Source organism: Camelus dromedarius, chromosome 25 (assembly GCF_036321535.1).
Source record: "Camelus dromedarius isolate mCamDro1 chromosome 25, mCamDro1.pat, whole genome shotgun sequence".
NCBI classification, from domain to species: Eukaryota; Metazoa; Chordata; class Mammalia; order Artiodactyla; family Camelidae; genus Camelus; species Camelus dromedarius.
Genome location: NC_087460.1, coordinates 13023336 through 13043038, shown reverse-complemented (window position 1 = coordinate 13043038; position 19703 = coordinate 13023336). Strand labels below are relative to the sequence as shown.

General features: G+C 38.5%; 1 protein-coding gene and 1 long non-coding RNA gene across 7 annotated transcripts in view; one reads left to right on the top strand and one right to left on the bottom strand.

The window, feature by feature from the left end:
* Positions 1-7097, top strand: part of LOC105096492 (uncharacterized) — a 68386-nt gene extending 61289 nt beyond the window's left edge. Inside the window, exons 3-4 of the long non-coding RNA XR_004134034.2 lie at positions 1466-1533; positions 7036-7097. This is a non-coding gene — a long non-coding RNA (uncharacterized LOC105096492). The remainder of the gene's footprint in view (positions 1-1465; positions 1534-7035) is intronic.
* The window catches only part of SLCO1C1 (solute carrier organic anion transporter family member 1C1), a 50987-nt gene that overhangs the window by 16377 nt on the left and 14907 nt on the right, over positions 1-19703 (bottom strand). For all 6 annotated transcript variants that reach the window (XM_031444012.2, XM_064479088.1, XM_064479087.1 and 3 more), the window contains 6 exons: positions 19390-19522; positions 14629-14753; positions 11185-11331; positions 9619-9717; positions 7328-7573; positions 6208-6372 (listed from right to left, as the gene is read on the bottom strand). In XM_031444012.2, coding sequence (XP_031299872.1) covers positions 6208-6372; positions 7328-7573; positions 9619-9717; positions 11185-11331; positions 14629-14753; positions 19390-19522 — 915 coding nt within the window. The remainder of the gene's footprint in view (positions 1-6207; positions 6373-7327; positions 7574-9618; positions 9718-11184; positions 11332-14628; positions 14754-19389; positions 19523-19703) is intronic.

The following is a 19703-nucleotide window of genomic DNA, read 5'->3' as shown; positions in this document are numbered from 1 at the left end:
TCTTCTTCTTCTTCTTCCTTCTTCTCCTCCTCTGCCTCTTCCTCCTCTTCTTCTTCTTCCTCTTCCTCCTCTTCCTCTTCCTCCCCTTCCTTCCATTCCTCCTCTTCCTCCTCCTCCTCTTCCTCTTCTTCTTCCTCCCCTTCCTTCTTTCCTCCTCCTCCTCATTAGACAACTTTCATATTTGTTATTTGCTTACAATGTACTAGTCACTCAGCTAAGCACTTGATAGAATATCTATTACATCTACTCTTCATTACAGCCTTAGGATATAAGCATATTATTTATCCTCATTTCAAAGAGCAGTTTATTCATGGTTGTGCTTAGTAAGTGGAAGAGCCAAATTTGAATCCAGGAAGTCTGAGATCAAGTTTCATGCTTTTAATCACTATGTTAAACTGCCTCTCCGTCAAGGAATTTGAGGAAGTTTTCTTGATAAATAGATGTGCAGCCTCACTAGTAGTCAAATAAATGTGACTTAAAAACAACACTAGAAAGAAATCCAACAAAGTGGTTGAGAGTTTGGAGTTCAGGGACTCAGCTGCATGGGTTTGGATCTCAGTTCTACAACTTAATAGCTGTGTCAGTGCAGGTAATTCTCTGAACTTCTCTAAACCTGTCTCCTCCCATATAATATGGAACTAATAATAGTGTTGACAGGATTAAATGATATGAAAAGCACAATATTACTGGCACAAAATATCATTCAATTAAGTTATTAACATTTCTATCTATAAGATTTACAAAGAGGAAAATACTGGGATAGGGGAAGTGGAATACCTCTGTGTTAGGAAGGATGGGGAAAGAGGTTCTTTGGAAAGAGTCCATTGGTTGGACTGTAAATTGGTAAATAACTGTACAGTAAGGCAATCAGGCACTCAACGGTAAAGAACTTCTCTGTGAATTAGAATTTATGTTTCATATTATCTACTCATCTGTCACTGATGTCCACATTATCGTGTGGTTTTGAGATAACACATTTCTTTCAAATAATAAAAGGGCTGAAGTTTGTAGAAATTTTGGCCAGCAAACAAGGTTCATATATGAGCTTAAGCATTGGTAAGGTAAACAACAATTATAAGTATCCTGTCTCTGACTCACACTGCAATTTGACTGTTAAAAATTAAAAACACATCTAGTGATGATGACATGCAAACTAACATCCTTCCTTTCTTCCTTTTCTTTCTTTCTTTTTAGATTTGTATATCTAGTCTCCTAACTAAGTTTCATAGACTCTCAAATATCAAATATTTAGTGATCTTTGGCTAGCAATTACATTATTTTAAAAATGTTTTCACAATGGGTTGATAGATGATTTTTAAAAGGGCATTTTGTTTCGTCTCTTTTGAGTTGACTATACGTTAAGTTAACATTAAAATGATCACATTAGAAATCAACTCACCTTGAAGAAGGCATGATCATGAAATTAGTGAAATTTAAAAAAAATGTTTAATTTTTGCTTCTTCAGCTGAACTAAAGTTTATGAGTACAAGTGGCAGAGAATGTGTGTTGGACCCCTGAAGAGCCAAACATCAGGTGAGAGGCACCAGATTATTATTATTTATTATTATTAGACTTGAAAGTTTACTCATTTATTTATTATTGAATGAAAGATTCTTTAAATTCTGTAGTGCTTTACAATTTTAAAAAGTTTCACACAAGTGATTTCAGATAATCCCATATTAACAATTTTTTTAATCCCCTACCGCTATATTGCTCCTCTCCCCTTCCCTCTCCCCACTGGCAACCACTAGTTTGTTCTCTGTATCTGTGAGTCTTCTTCCTTTTTGTTTTATTTACTAGTTTGTTGTATTTTTTTTAGATTCCACGTTCAAGTGATATACAGTATTTGTCTTTTTCTGTCTGACTTATCTCACTTAGCATAATGCCCTCCATGTCCATTCATGTTGTTGCAAATGACAATTTCATTTTTTATGGTTGAGTAATATTCCATTATGTAATATATACCATATATTCTTTATCTGTTGATGGACACTTAGTTTGCTTCCATACCTTGGCAATTATAAATAATGTTGCTGTGAACACTGGGGTGCATGTATCTTTTCAAATTTGTGGTTTTGGATTTTTTTTGGATATATACCAGAAGTGGAATTGCTGGGTCACATGGTAGAATTAATGTTAAAATGACCATACTACCCAAGGCAATCTACAGATTCAGTGCAATCTGTGTCAAAGTACCAAAGGCACTTTTCATAGAATGAGTTATTTTTTTTTTAAGAGAGATCAGATAATAGACAACACTATAATAAACCTGGTATTTCATGACTGAAGTTAATAATCGCTAATATTTTCTCCCAGTTTTTTCTGATTTTTAAAATATGGAGATATAGAAAACTGATTGTCCCTCTGTTCCAGGTTCCATTTTCCTTCCCAAGAATAAGTGCTGCCATGGATTTGCTGCACATCATTTAAATCCGTATTTTTACACACACATTCTTAGTATTTGCTTTTGAATCCCTTCTCATAGACCTGAGACTGACACAAAAGAGCACAGAGCCCTAGTCTTTCTCTCAGTTCTGTCCCCTAGAAACAGTTCATGGAAAAGAATATCTTCTGAAAACCAAGCTCTGAACTGAAACCTTCAGAAAATGTGGTTAGAAGTTTATTTTTTTTCTTAAGCACCCATCAAACTGGGGACATAAGAAATCATAGCACAGGGGGCAGAGCATAGGTCAGTGGTACAGCACGTGCCTAGTATGCACAAGGTCCTGTGTTCAATCCCCACTACTTCCATTTAAAAAAAATAATAAAATATCAACAATCCTTAAAAAAAAAAGAAATCATAGCACAAAATTCACCCTTTAGTCTGTAGCTACCTGCATCCTGGAGTCCAGAGACGTCGCACCACTCCATCTGGCTTGGAAGAGCCTGAGGATCAATATGCAGTGATTCTAGGGGCACTGCTCCCTCATGTGGATTGTTAAAAATCAGGAACGCCCTCTCCTGACTGACCTCTTTGCAGAGGCTTGTGCTAACTTGAAACTTCCATGAAGTTTCACATGTTCTCTTGCTTCTAGGTCTTTCCTTTCAAGATGCTTGCTGTCTGACCCAGTGACCTCCCAAATCCCCACTCCAGTCCTCATACTTTCATCTTTTAACATCTCCTTATCCTTTTGCTCTTGATCTAGGTATCATCACTTTCTCCTACATAAGTCTGTCTGACTCCCAGAGTGGGTTTGTTCTTCAGAGTTCCCTGGGCTTCCCCTGAACAGAGCATTTATCACACCCTCCACCAGCCACGTGTGCCCCCAGGGAACACATCTGACACCAGGGTGCACAGCGTGGTCATTAGAACCCCCTTCCTCCCTCAGTCAAGGCCCTTGTGGGCAGCAGCCTTGGTACCTACCGCAATTACTTATTACCTTGTTTGGATCATACCTCTCACCCTCCAATCCAACCTTCAAGGCAAGAACTGTGCTCACCATTGAATCCTGTGTTCCTTACACAGACAGTTTTCCATAAAAATGTGCATAAAACTCATTTCTCCAGAATGTCTCATTCTCCAACTTCAAGATCACTAAACGATAACATGATTCCAAAAAGATTCACAGTACTTTTCAAACATACTGTCACCTTGATTCACCCTTTCAGGTTTCCTAAAATCTATCAGCTGTCCTTGCTGGGCCAATTTGATGGCAGACTTTCTGAACACCAGATGAGATGTGCTTCTTGCCTCCAAAAGCCTCTTTTCTTTCATCTAAGGTATATTTTGAGTCATTTAAAGAGTGAAATTTCCCTCTGATTTCTTCACTGCACAGTTTTTCCACTCACACCATAAAACGTGTTGCTCTTAAAATGTTTACCATCTAAATATTTCAAATGGAAATATTAACTGCAACTTATGCTAGCCCCTGCAATTTGTTTCGATTTATTTTATATATTTTCTCTTGACTTTAATATTCATATTTACCTAAGTACCCAAGGAAAGCTAAGAGAAATTTAAAAGATTATTGTTATTGTTATTATTATTATTATTATTATTATTATTATTATTATTTCAGCACATTTGTTCACATTAAAGACCCTTTTTTTTTGCCTCTGTCCCAAACAAGAGTTACAAGGGATGTGTAAAATGTTTTGAGATGGTCAACGCAATTACAATATAAACTGGGAACTTTGATTCATTCCCATCCAGGTGCATGAAAACCTTAGCCATTAGGATGACATAGTAATGAGTTATAGTAATAACAGTATTTTGGGATGTTTTAGAGATTTTGTCCCAGGGAAGTAAAAGTCCATGTTATATCATGGACCCTCACAATATTACCCTACTGTTAGAAGAAATAAGCATTAAAATCTGAATTTAACAGAGAAAGAAATCCAAGGAAGAATTTATATACTCATATAACCAGTTGGGTGCAGACAAAGTAGTAAAATTAGTCATCCTTCTTGGGCATAATAATAGTTAATTAACACATTCATCACCTCATAATATTATATCACCTCAACAACAAGAACAAAATTTGCACAACTCTTTTATGAAATGTTTTGGCCACATCTACCAGATCCAAATGTAGACACTCCCTATGACCTAGCAATTCCACTCCAAGATATAGCCAAGATGAATGAGTGAATCTGCCTACCAAAATAGATGTAGAATGTTCATGGAGTGTTATTTATAGTATCCCAAAGCAGTATAGAACCCAGATGTCCGTCAACAAGAAAATGCATCAACTGTGGGGTATTCACGCCATGGGATACTGCACGGTAATGAGAAGAACAAACCATCACTACACACAATAACATGAATGAATCTTGTGGATTTCACTTCCACTGAAAAAAGCTAGAGTACAGAACTTACTCCATTTATATAAAGTTCAAAAACAGGCAAGACTGATCTATGATGGTGGAGTTCAAAATAGTTATTAGCTGGGAGAAGAATATTAGGTGGAAGAAACTTTAAGGGAGACTTCTGGGGGTACTGAAATGTGCTATATATTCTGGATAATGGTCACGATGCATATATGTATATATATATATATAAACATTTATCCAGCTGACCTACACTTTTAAGGCCTGTAGACTTAACTATTGTTTGTAAGTTATATCTCAGTAAACACAAAAGAATTTAAAAATATTAAAAAGAAATGTCTCAAACTTTTATTCCTCTTCTAGTCTTAAAGTCAGTATAAAGCATTGATTGGCATGGATGGGGCATGGGGTTAAAAAAAACCCCTAAAGTATTTCTTCAGGTCAATCATTTAATAATAAACTTAAATTAACTTGAACCAATTAATGGTGAAAGTAAAACTTCAGTGGTAGCGCCTCAACATTTAGAATTTAGGGGACTAACAGTTCAAATAATCAGTCAACTAGAATTGCATCTGCTAAGTGCCCATTACCCAGGATTGTTACAGGAAAATCATACATCTAAAATATACTCAGCTGTTTCCACAGCCCCCACCACCACCCCGCCAACCTTGAGGTCTCTTTCAGAGATAGATGCATAAAGCAATTCTTTAAATATTTTAAATGAAGAAGAAATTATTTTAAACCATTGGAGTCTCCTATCATAAAGGAACATGTCCAAAGAAACAGAATATATTTTACCCTTTGAAACAGTAGCATTAAATGACATCTTCATGGACTAAAGGAGTTAATCCAGATTTTAAAGGTATACAATTGCTTGCAGGGTGATGGTTATGTATTTGTAGATTCTAGTTCTCCATTTGTTTTTTCATGCTTTTCTTTGCCCTTGAATATCTTTCTCTTTATTAGCTGTCCTGCTGTCCTAGAAACATAGCCTTTCAGAGTAATCCAAATGCCAGGAATCAGAGAAGTCTCTTAACTCTGATTTTGTAAACAAACTTTGTTTTGTAACGAACGCCTTTCAACCTGTCTGAATGCTCACTTTTTGCAATCCTAAAAACTGTTCAGGTAAAACAGCCACTGTTAGCAGGTTTTAGCTACACTTGAAAGACAAATATTCAGTAATAACCATTGACTAATTAAATGCACGTTTGCTCCACGTGGTATTCTCATGGTCACTCACCCATGGTTCTGAATAATTTTTGCTATAAACTTGTTCCACAGACTAAATACTTCACTCTGCCAGATTTTTTTTCACTCACTTTTTGAAATGCCATCAATTACCTTCAGTCTAAATATTGGAACAATTAAAATTACTAAGGGTTAGCAGGACGCCGCTGCTAGTACCTATTGGAAGGAAGGAAGGACAGAGAAGCATACCGATAACAAAGTTTGCCTCGGAGGACGACTGCCCGTACTGTTGCTCAATGTACTTTGGTTTGTATGTCACCATGCCAAACAGAGAATTGAACTGAACGGTGCTGGCACACAAATACAAGAAGTACACTGGATTTCCAAAAAGACTCTTCAGTGACGGCAGAAAATCTGTAAGACAAAAATAGCATGGAGTCATTAAAGGCAGTGTGACACTTGGCAGAAGATACAGCTGTGGCATCAGGGCTTAGAATGCTGAGTTCCGTTGCGGTAGTTCTCAGGAGCATTTAGAGCCCGGTGCACATGTGTACCATGGATAGTGAGACACTGGCACAAGTCAAGGCTGAGATCTGACAACTCGCTTATCTAAATTAGATTAGATCGGTCATATGGGACCAGATTCCTCTGACGTGGGTTAAATACACAAGTCATAGCCAAGACATCCACGACTTCAATTTTCTTGTCTCTCTCCTTCAAACTTGGGTCGTGGGTACAGAGAAAGAAATAGGAAAGGTATTTCCAGTTAATTATTGTAAGAAATGAACTTTGGGATTCTCCCTTCTTCCTTTTACCCAGCCAAACAGAAACGAGAAGATTTTTATAAATGTAAATGTTGCTGGGCCAATTGAAAGGGATCAGTTTTTCTCATGGCCACCCAGTTCCTCGTGGAGGGAATTCACTGGAAAACGTCTGACCTTTTGCCCCACACCACACTCACTCCTTTGGTCACTGGTGGGACACATGCCCAGATACACGTTTCTCAAGTGGGTGGATCTCATCTGTTAAAAGACCACAAGCCCTGAAGAGTCACTCTTTCCTTTTCTGTCCACCCAGGCTAACGCGAAGCAGCCCTTGCAGGTAGGGGCCGTTGCAACGTCTATACTGAGAGACGTCAGAGTGGAGACATCAACAAGTAAGGTACCAAGGCTTTGTGGTCAATTTCTTCAATCAGTTTTCCAGTAATAAAGCTGATTTTTAAATAACCTTCATTTCTGCTTCCTGTATGGTTTCTCTTTGTTTTTTTCCTGAACACTCGAAGAGGAGAAAGAGGTATTATTTATAGTTTCCCTGTAATTTCCAGCAGGAAAATTGAACGTGCTTCAAAATCAAGGAGAATCTGGCTCACCTCTTGCCATTTCCATTATTTTTGCTTTTCCTCCAAGAGGTGTTCGGCAGTCTGTGTGATCGTCCATAATAAACTTAGACTTCTCAGAGGAGGAATTGGAATGTTCTCTGCTTTGGGGTCTCGGTAGACTCTTTGGTAAACACCAGAAGGGCACAGCTGCAAGAAGACTTACGGTCCCTGCTATTAGATAACCAAGCCACCAGGCACCTACCCACTGGGGATCCTTTGGGGTAATGGTTATATGGTCTGAAAAAGAGAGAGGGTGGCCAGAGAGCATGCACAGAGAAGTTAATGTATTGAAATAAGCCTCTTTAAAAAAAAAATCCTAAAGCTAATATTAGCTCTATCACATCATAAAAAGACCTAATAATTCATACACAACATTTTTGAATCTGAACATTGTTACTATCTTGCTTTTTGAAGGGAAAGGGGTGTTTTCAGAGCCCGATGCTGTCTTTTGTTCCTTAGATGAAAAGTTTAATAGAGTCTACATACCAAAACGGGTCTCACTCTGCTCTGGGTTCTGCAGAGGGACCCCTGGACCCACAACAGGAGAAAAGCAACATGTAAGGGAGAGTTATGAGGGCTTCAGACCTTCTGCCAGCTACCCAGCAGGATTACCACTCTCACCTGATTTACATGCAGAATATCCGTCTAAGATTTTACTGGAAGGAAAAGTTATTCCCTACAACCTCTGGCCCAAAACTAGTCTGAACCACTGAGAAGGTTTTGTATTACATGATGGTTAGTAATGCTTCAGAGCTATTCTAGGTCTGAAGCAAGATTTGTATATGTAAATAAAACATCAATATCTATTCATCATAAAACTTTATTTTTTAATTTTTATTTTTTATTGATATATAGTTGATTCACAGTTTCAGGTATACAGCAAAGTGATTCACTTATACAGACATATATATAGATATATATTTATCTATTCTTTTTTTAGATTCTTTTCCATTATAGGTTATTACAAGATACTGAATACAGTTCCCTGTGCTATATAGTAGGTCTTTATTGTTTATTTTGTATATAGTAGTGTATATCTATTAATCCCACATTCCAAAAGACTTTATTTTTGATACCATTTCTTATTTGACTAAAAGTTAAGTATTGACAAAGTTTCTAAAATCAAATCAAGTGTGTTTTTTTTTTCAATATAAGAACCTATGAAACATACTATTATCCTCTCCCTCCACCTCACTCTATGAGAATCCTTTGACAGTTAGTCAATTGCTACCACATTATACTCAGTAAAATGTTTATACTAGTTTGTCACTGCATGTTCATTGCTTCCCCTTAACGGTTTTCCTCTGTACCACTCATCACACCTACACTTTCTTATCTGTATCAGTCTCCATGACCATATTTTAAACTTCATGAAGTCAAGGAACTCAACTATTTTGCTCACTGTGGTAGAATATCACCTGGGGTAAAACAGAAGTAAAATAAAACTTTGGGGGAGGGGGTAATAAATGAATAAATAGAATTTGGGGAATGCATTATTCCAGTTTATCTGATGAAAAAAAGAACAACTAGCCCAAGCTTTGCATTCTATTTTAATACACAATAATCATTTATAACACAGACTGATGAAAATGCAATTCCAGAATTGTTAAAAATGAAAGTTGTTTTCTTGCTTCTGTTTTCTTGGATTTCTTAAACAAACAAACAAAAAAAAACAGATGAATACTCTCTGTGTCTAGGGCCTGCATCTTAAAAGGAAAGAAGCAAATTAATAGTTATGGAAAGATGAGGTCCTGCATTCATCTCCTCCCCTAAAGCATTCCCCTGAAAGGAAGGTTCATCTCACTATAATACGCCTTCAACTAAAAAAAGTTTGTACATTAAAGAAGGGAATTTTAGTTGCCGGAAGACTTTCAGTCCTTGGCCTTACTGGCAAGTCCATGAATATGTTATCAATTAACGTAACTGTAACAAATGTTGATGTACTTGAAACCAACAAGAGCCGACAAGTAGCCACAGTTGTTAGTCTTCACTGTGTTGGAATGCGTTTGAACTGGGAAACCAGAAGTGGAAAATGATACATCTGAATAACAAACCATGGGTCATCCAGTTCTGATCACCACCTATTTTTCCAGTTTTCCTATTCCATTTATTAGTGTGTGTGGTGATTAGATAGGTAGTAAGTTTTCCATGGATTATTTTCATTCTGTGAAAGGCTACCATCCTGTCATTTTATGAAAGGCAACTTGATATTTTCGACACCAGCCCCATTAAAAAATTACAGGAATTAGAATAAACGAATAAATAGAAATAAACTCCCTTACCTAGATTTACAAAGCCAATGTCAACATACAGCTTGGCACATAACGAGCCTAACAGGAAGCCAAAGATTGGTCCTATAATTGCAACCGTCTGCACACACCCTGCACCAAAAGAAGAGAGTACCATTTCTTTGCTTTTGTAAATTAATACATTTTTAAGCAAGAAATATGCGTGAGATCCAGCTAGTAGCTGAAAATATGTCATCGACGCTTCACTTAAATGTGCTTAATTTGTCCATTTTTCAACCTCATTGAATCCAGAAATAAGTCCTTCTCAGTGTTGGAAGAAGAATGAACATTTTTAAGGTGTCAATTAACTCTAGTAAGAAAATGACACTAAGACTCTGAAGAAGTTAATTTCCCCCAAAGGAGCAAAAACTTACTGCCTCGGATTAGATTTCCCCCAGTGATAAAAATCTGAATTATACTACTGTGACAGTCTTTCAAAAACCTTTTGTGGTCAGTTAAGCATAAGACTTGTTTTGACATGAAAATTGATTTCTTCCACCTTAATGAAAAAGAACATGCATTCAGAGTTTCCATGGGACCATCTGTGAGAGCAGTAACTACGTGGCCAGCCAAGGATCTAGACTTGGGAGAGGGGAGAGGGGAGAGATGCGCTCCGGGATGCACAGGAGCAGCCTGGGCAGCTTAAACAGGCAAGTGGGGCAGGTGTCCTAAATGACACTGTTTCTAGTAACCAGAAAGGTTGCTCTTTCTGGCAAAGTAGCTCCCATTTGTCTTTTATTTCACCACAGAGCTTAATACACACATATCACTGGGAGATTAATTTAAATTAACTGGAGGAGTAGACAGCAGTTATCAGATCCTTTCAGAACAGAAGAGAAGGTGAAGAGTGGACAGGCACTGAGCTCCTGGACAGGACGGGGACACCCCAACCCCTGTGTGCATCTCCAGGTTGCCACCTTTCCTCCCATCTCCAGAGTGATTGCCTAGAATGTGTGATGGAATTTCTTTTCCAGTTCCAGGTATTGGTCTATGCTGAAATTTTCCGTTAGAACGGGTGCTTTGTTTTTAACCACAGCATGCTTGGCTGTCATCAGAGCCCTGTGGAGTCCTGTGTGAATAGCCAGGGCAGAACTATACAGTGACCCTAGCTACACCCCACTCAGTAAACTGAAATCTTGTCCTGTTTCTGAGGGTGAGGCCCTCAAAAGATCAGAACCCCAAGAAGTCAAGACTGTTGTGTGAAACCGAGAACAAATTTAGCTTCCAGGATACAAGAGGCACTCAATAAATGCTGCTTCGATTCATCTGGATTTGGAGTTTGCCTTTGCTATATTTTGGGTTTTGTGATTTTTAGCTGCTAATCCATCCACTGGGACCTGTTCCAGACATGGGGTTAGCTCAGGCCTTGTTCTGGTCCTTCTTAGGTCTCCATGAAGATACGTGTACAGGGTCGTACATCACTGCCGCTGAGCTCACAGGTGAACTGAATAAAGAAGTTGGAGATGAAGTATGAAACCTTCCACACCCTATGAAGTTGAGAATGGAATTGAGAAAACCAGGCACCCTGCTTCCCAAGAAGATGGATGAGGTGCACATTACCAATATAGAAAGCCGCATTGTCCTCACTGGCAAAATCATCAAGGTAGGCGATGCCGAGAGGCTGAATGGGAGTTTCCCCAATTCCACGAAGAAGGTTCCCCAGGAAGACATAAACCCACATGGAGGAGCTGCTGTCAATTTCACACTCTTGAAGGGAAAGCAAACAAGAGGATTGAAATTAGATCACTATCGACATTAAACAGTTATTCTGCATGTCTACACGTTGTCCTAAAGGTGCATTAAAATGCAGAAGTTGGCAATCGATGTAATTTGATAGGAGTTTGAGCCAGATTGGAAAATGTTTTGTAACTCCAGTATTTTCAGCACAGTAAATCCTGCAGAGCCTCTGACCAAGGAACTCGACTTCTCCTCATACCTGTTCCCCACTTCTTTTCTCTCTTCTTTTTATTTCATGTTTATAATAAATTCTTTGAATTCTTACCCCCCCCATAACATTCAATATCCTGTCTGGGACAAAACACAAAATTTTGAACCAAGGCTTTAAAATCTTTAAACTTTTCTATTTTGCAACATTTGGAATTTTGTTGCTGACCAAGTTTTATCTGAAATTCAAAATTTTATATGAGTGATAACTTCAAATTTGAGCCACATTGCCCACAGTTACAATTGTTTGATAGTGAATGGTCATTTTGAAGACTCCTGTTTCAGAGCAAATTCATATAAAAATGTAAAACCCTGTGTGCTTCGGTTGCAGAACTATTCTGACAAAAAGAACCTTCAACAGTATTTTTAGAGTGGCATTCAAAGCTAACAATTTTACAATGCTGTCCCAAAAGTCGTGTCTTAATATGATCATGTGAAGTAGAATAATTACTCCCATATCATCAATTAAATATATTTTGAAGAATTTAGTGACTTTAATACAAGTGAGAATATTAACACCCTCCAAAGATCACCACTTCCAAATGCTCCCTTTCTGCCAGACGCTGGGCTAAGTGGTTTGCAGACATTGGTCAACTGAATTCTCCTAGTGACCCTATGAGGTAGGAGTTGTTTTCTCCTTTAGTGACCTTGAAAGTAATCTTTGAAGGTAAAGGATGGGTTATGAAGAACTGGGGTGATGTTTTTGTGTAGCTGAATCAGACTTGGTGACAGAAAACGCTACTGTTGCTTTTAATTCTGATTCTGCCTCTCCTAGGACTGTAGCCAAGGAGCTAGGGATTTTTCACGTATCTTCCCTGGATTTCTATTCCACCCCCCAAAATATAGTGGGAATTCCTTTTCCAAAACTTGATTCCAACATCAATTCCAGCCCTAACACTTGCAAGATCTAACTAAGCTTGTTAGTAGAGGAGTCTTGTAGGTAAGTGTAGACACTTATATCTGTTCTTTCAATGTAGGGGTCACATGTCACTATTGAACTTAATTAACTAAAATTACATAAAATTAAAATTAGTTTTCTCATTCACACTGGCTATATTCCCAGTACTTCATTGTTACATGCAGCCAGTGGCTACTGTACTGAACAGAACATTTCCATCATCAGAGAAGTTCAGTGGACAGCTCTGCTCTAGATGGTTGTGGGGGAAATCAGGTTTCTGTGCCAAGCATTTTCAAGAAGAGTCCTCTGTTTACCCCGCTGTCACTGTTAGGATGAGCCTCGTGTCCACTGTTTAATGTCTGTGACTTTAAGGGTGCAGGGCCTCATGTGAAGGAAAAACAGAGGATTGAGTTGTGAGTCTTATACTCTGTACCTGCCTAATAACGTGTCTCCTTACATAAAAAAAATTGCATTCCTCAACTCTAAACCCTCCATTTCTCTTTTTACCATTAAAGGTTTAAATATTTCCTAATTAGTTGTATTATTGTTGATAGCATGTCTCTTCCCTGATGGGCAAAACCAAAACCAACATAAAACACCTTCAATGACTGTACATTGTGCACAGATGAAAGTCCATATCCTTTAGCTCATGCCCTTGCCTCCTTACGTGGACCTGAATGGAGTTTACTCTCCATTATATTCTGACATAAACAAGCCCTCTGTTCTCATCCATTGATTTATGTCTGTCCTCCTGAAGGTATCACCTTCTTTCACACTTGCGTTTTCTTCTGGAATTCTCTTTCTTCTTTTCAAACATCAGGACAGTAAATATTTCATATGCTTTACAACCTCCCCACTTTCTCCCCTCATATGTCTTTTAATCCCCTGGCCCTTCCCTTCATTCAAAGAGCCAGACCTCTTCACTGACCAGGAAAAGACATCTCCAAAGAAAGCATGAATGAGGACATAGGGGAGTGAAAAGGTTTCATGGTATAGATAAATGATTTGGCTGGCTAGCAGGTGTATCAAATGAAAGGCATCCACACTGCCTATATGGAAATATTCCCCAGGCTAGGGGTAGGGGGTGAGATGGTGGAGGCAGGAGGAAGTGCTGAGCGTTTTGATGCTAAAGGGTTACGGAGAGAAGGGATTTGAGTGCCAGCCAGTGCAGCATCCTGGGGACATGGAAAACCCCTGTGCATAGATTCGTGGATTGCATGAGTGAGGAGAACCTGTACCACCGTGGTCAGGTAGAGCCCAGGGAGGTAGAAGACCCCAGATCGGTGATGGCTGCACCATGTACTAAGCACGCCTGCCTCTGTCTTTTCCCAGGGTTTTCAGTGCCTGGAGTGACTCAGAAGAGACCATTCCCACAGCCCCTCGGTGGCTCACATGCAGCACTGCTGTGCAGTGTGTGTCAGCATGTGGAGCTCCGGACAGTCTCACCAGATTCCCCACATCCTATCTCATGTGGAAAGTAGAATTATTTCCATGTTTCCAAGGCCACTTTGGCATCAGAGAGAGCTGCTGTGCTGAAGAGGACATGAACGTGGACATAAGATGACCCCAAGATGACATGTATGACCCAACACTGTGACCAGAGGGATTTTAGATATTTCGTCTGACGGAGGACTGATAACACCAAGACCTCCCCGTCCCCCAGTTTTCCCCTTTACTGTTATGTAAGCTCCCCAGAATGTAAGCAACCCCTGGGAAAATGGGTAGAGGTTAGGGACAAACTGGCTGAGATTACGTTTTTACCATTCTGGCAAAAAGGGGCCGAACGCGGAAATTAAACTGAGTTTGGGAGGGAAAATATTTTTTCTTTTATATCTGAGCAACGGACTGAGACTTGTACAAGCTGAACTAGTTTTTCCCTGTTTCACAGTCCACCTTATTTGGAACCACTGGAAGCTTTTGTCAGTCACCAGCACTTAATGCCCCATCTTTCCATAAAATTTGATTGTCTGCATATTTTCTTAGGATCTCATCATATACTACCGTATATTCTGGGAATTTTTTTTTCACACTCGAACATCTCATCTTATGTAGTTAAAGCTTTTGACAGCAAAAATCACATAGATCTCTTTTATTCATACGAAAGCTCCAATAAAGTCTTTAAAAAGAGCTGGCTTAGTCAAGTAAAAAAATAATCATCTTACCATTACTTCTTTTGGATTGTGGTTTTTCCATAACTGAGATTGGTAATTGACTGTTGGACTCCAGGAGACATGGAGAGATGCTGAGAGTGGAATTAGAGGAGAGAAAATGCCTTTCATATCTGTACCTGGATTAAAAAAAAAAAAATGTTTCCTTTACTACAGGCTCATTTAACATCATACTAAAAACATGCTATGTATACTGCTTAGCTCACGAGGGGACCTGTTTGAGTTTACAGCTCTTCCCGAATCTGAAACACTCAACCAAACCAGCGTTTAACAATAGTTTGGTTCACAGGTATTACACCATATCTGAACCAATTACCCAGCATTACGAAAGAAAGTAAAAGTAAGAATTATTTAGAGAGGCTCATTTTAATATAAAATAATGACTACAAATTATCTACTCCTATGGGGAAAAAATACCCAACACTTAATAAAATCATGATTATCTCTAAGCCAGAGGAAAAGCAATAACTTGACAACTACGGCCATTGGCACACTTCAGTTCAAGTCGTAAATTTAGTAGAACAATTGCAATATTGACTCCAGAGAACTGATGACGATACATGAGCTTTCAGAACCGTTTATCCAGGTGGTAGCCTTTCCCTCTACAGTTTATTAATCTGGCGCCAAGTTATTTCCAATTCTACCTTGCCTCTGTTTATCAGGTTATAGTGGCGGCTGGGTTGGAGAGCCAATGCTGGGTAGTAGGACTGGGGTTATTCTATCTACAGTGCCGCGGTGCCATACTCCCTCTCAAATCATCCTTCGGGAGCTAATTTCTCTGCTCTTCTTGTACCCTCCAGGGTAGAGGTACCCAACAAAGGGACATCACATCACCTTGACTCTCCTTTTGTTCAGGTACTTTGGGATTAAAGGCTAATAATTATAGTAATGTTTGAAATACGTTCATAGTAAAAACCTATTCAGCATGGTAAGGACAAGATACGTGGAGTCATTAACATATTCAGGTTGATAAATGGGTTAGCTTATATCAGTTTTGCATAACCTATGCCTCCATGGGTCTATGAACCCCATGGTAAAAGTAAGACTATTTTTGTAATGCATGTGAATATTTAAGGGAAGGTGTTCATAGTTTTTGTCACTTCTATCAAATGGGTCCTTGATGAAAATTAAGAGTCACTTAATGAGGATGACCATTTTTTAATTCTTAGGTACAGAGAACATTTAGCATTAAAATCATGGTAAATATAATTTTCCTTAATATAATTCCAGAGATACCAGGGACTATTGTAACACCGAAAGGCTCTTACAATGAGTGTCGATAGTGATTATGTCATATTTCAAAGTGTTTTAATTATTTGAGCCTTCTCAGTTTAATCTATCATAAGGCAATTACTGCAAGCACAATTGAGATTTTGCGTAAATGGAATTTTATGTAAGGGCCACCTTTTTCACTAGTTACGATATGTGACACCCTGGAAAAATCAATTAACCTTTTCCAGTTTCAATGTTCTTAGTTGTAAAATGGAGACTGTAGCTGTGTTCTGGGTCTATTTAGGCTCTGTCGGATAAGGAGACAAGGAAGGGACTAAACAGGGGACCAGTGGTGGAAACGCTTTTAAATCAGGGATTTTCGTTCTGACCTGGCTTCCAACACAGAGTGACGCACTCTTGATTGTAATGCGTGAAGTTTATATCAGCCCCCTAAATAGTCTCTCTGCTTTTAAATTTGCCCCACCAGAGTTATTTTTCCAAGCAATAGTCAGAGTGTCCCTTTAAAAATCTGTCAGATCATGCCATTCTGCTCAAAATTCTCCTCTGGCTTCCCATGCCATTCTGAGAAGGAAAGGTCCTTGCCATTATTTGTGACCTTTCTACCGGAAGTGTGGTCTGCAGACCAGCAGCAGCAGCTGAACCTCAAACCCCACCCCAGAGCTACTGAATCAGAATCATATACGTTGCCAGGAGCCTCAGGTGGTTCACATGTCCATCACAGTTTGAGAAACACCTTGACATCTCCTCCTTACCCCTCACACTCCTGCCACGCTCATCCATCCCTGCAGTTCACCCCGTGCCCACATCCGCCCTGCTGCAGGAACACTGCATTCACTGTCCATTTAGCCTAGAGTCTTCTTCCCGAGTCTGGATGGCTCTCCCCGCATCTCCTTCAGCCTTTCCCAAATGTCATCATCTCAGCGATCCACCCCCTGACAACCCTACTTTAAACTGTATTCCCCTCTCAACACGCATGCACTCTTATGTGACTTCCCTGGGTTATTTTTCTCTGTAGCACTTCACATCACACTGGATCTTGCATACTATAGCATTATTTATCTGTTTATTTATTGTGTATCTCCTCCTGATAGGATCCTTCCGAGCAGAGATTTTTGTCACTACTCCATCCCCATTACCTAGAACAATGATCCATATATATTTATTAAATTCATAAGTCAGAGGAACTAACACACATAAAGCTGAACACAGTCTGTTGGGGGTAGGCCCTCAATAATTGGTATCTATAAGTAATATTATGTTTTGCTGGACCTGAAGGGTATTTCTGCAGGTAGACAAAGTGTAGTCATCTTTGAGAGAACAGAAATTACGTTTTGGACAAGTATCCAGTTAGTGACTAATGCTACAAAAGGTTAAAAAGAAGTTATTTTTTTTATTTTATTTTTAAAATACTTTTTTATTTATTTGCACATGAATTTTTATTGATAATTTTGTTTTATTACAGAGAACTCATAGGCTTTTAGTTACGTTTTCTGAGTATGAAGCTGGGCAGTATCCTCAGTAGACAGCAAACTTCATGAGGGCAAGTATTATGTGTGCGTATTTTTGTATTATTTCGTTTTGGGTTTTCCCCATTACGTGGCACAGTACCAAGCAAATGGCAGACACTGAATAATAAATGAACAAATATATCTTTCAACATATAAAATGTGGTCAATAAGAATCTGTCTTTGTTTGACATCCTTTGTCAGCACTAGCCTGGCTGGCTTCTCTTAGATATAATTCTCCTTCTGATTTTCTTGTATTAGTATGTTTGTCATTAACTTAAAATAAGACTATTATTAATCTGAATGCAACATCTTTAAGACAACTTACTTCTGGTCTCTGGTGAAAACCAGGTGGCTTATTTATCTGAGGAGGATGTGATAACAATACACAACAAGAAAAACACAGCTACTAGTTAGGTCAGGAAACTTGGTCACCATTTCACCTGTGTCACATCATTTAGTATTTGCAACAGCATTACAAGCTAAGTATTCTTTTCAATATCTATAATACCTATTTTAAGATGCATAAACTGAGGCCTAGGAAGGTTAGGTACCATGATCAAGGTCACATAGAAGATCCACCCCAGAATGAGTTGGGTCAGTGGTCAAGGATTTATCTATCCTCTGTAACTACTTTAAAATTTTTAAATTTTTTTAGTAGTGGAACTTTTTTCCCCTTCTGAGTAAACTGTTGCATGGGGGCTCAGTGATTGGAACAGATAACACAGCTATGGGTCAGGGAGGGGTTAGGTGGACTGGAGACCCATTTCCTCAGCCTTCTCCTTTGCCTCCTCCTTGCCCACTGGCCCCATATACACCTTTGTAGAACCTCAATGATCAAGAAAACTGCCCCATGGAAAGGAGGCCAGATGGATGTCCAAAGAGCATGCAGAAGTCCTGAAGCTACAGATCCCTCTCCAAGTGAAGACAAAGGAGCCAGAGAAACCATCCAAACAGGTAGGAGAGGCCTTACACAGAGGATTCTGTGATCTTTATAGATTGGACACAGAAGTCAAAATCAGGCTATTTTTATATAAGTAACCTGGGAATCCAAAAGGAAGTTTGGACCAGATCATTTCTAAGTCTCTCTAGCTCTAAAATGTCATGATATGGTGGTCTAGAGTGGGCAATCATCCAAGTATTACTTGCCATATAATTTTCTAAAATATTCTCTGGCTTCAAAATCTCATGGTAGTCACTTCACTCAGTGGGCAATAAGTAATCACAGAGAAGAGAGGCAACGGTAATATGTGCAAAGAACTCAGAGTACTTGTTTTAGGATTCCGGTTCTATGATTACAGAACACCTAAACTTGAGAAGGTCACCAGACTCTCTAAGTCATTGTCCTTAGCTCTAAAATAAAAAAGATAAACTATGCTTTCCTCAATTACAGGTTTTTGTAAAGGTGAAATGATATGACAAATATGGAAGCCTTTGGAACGACTAAACTTGTATGCAAGTACTAACAGAATTACTATCAAAAGTAAACTCCAGGGTTAAGGAATACAAATACTCATCTTCTATGGAGAAAATTCTATGAGAAAATATTTGGACATTGAATAGTTACTTCAGTTGGTTAAATGTCCCTCAGTCAGAGATCTGCTAGTCAGTTATACCATGGTCCTGCATATTGTCTGTGGCATTCATTCATTACCCATTGGACACTCATTCGACATTTACCACACAATATATTGTTTTCTTTTTACTTATATACTTTGCCTCCACAGCTAAATGAAAACATTTGAATGAAGACACGTTAGTGAACATTTCTGTTTAATTTTGTTGACATCAATACATAGTAGTATATCAAAAAAGTATTTTATAGATTATGAAATTATAAGTAAAATTGTAAGCATTTTGAAATTTTGCCCAAAGTGGTTGGAAATAAAAGTAAGATACAAATTGTCATGGTTTAAGCAAGGAGTTATTTTCTTAACTGTAAATAATTAATTGTAATCATCAAAAGGAAGACATGCAGTTGGTTAAAGCAAGAAAAAGGTGTTTGCTTTAGACTTACCTCTCCATGAAGAACTGAGGCATTGCAATGAGCAGTGTTCCAACTCCCATGATCAGGCACCCTGCTCCAATTATTTTTGGCCTGTGAAGTTTGGCTCCAAAGTAGCTAACAAATGTAATAACTAAGAGATTCCCTTTGGGGAAAAGAATAAAATATTCATAAGTTAGAGAACTTAGAAATAAGTCATCAGAGTAACTAAATCAACAAATGCCTGTAGAAGGTCTGGCAACATTCTGTTTTTGACTAAGCCGTCTGCAACATCTTCCACATCATTTGTCTTTCTTTCCTTTAATCTGAGATGGCTGTTGAAACTA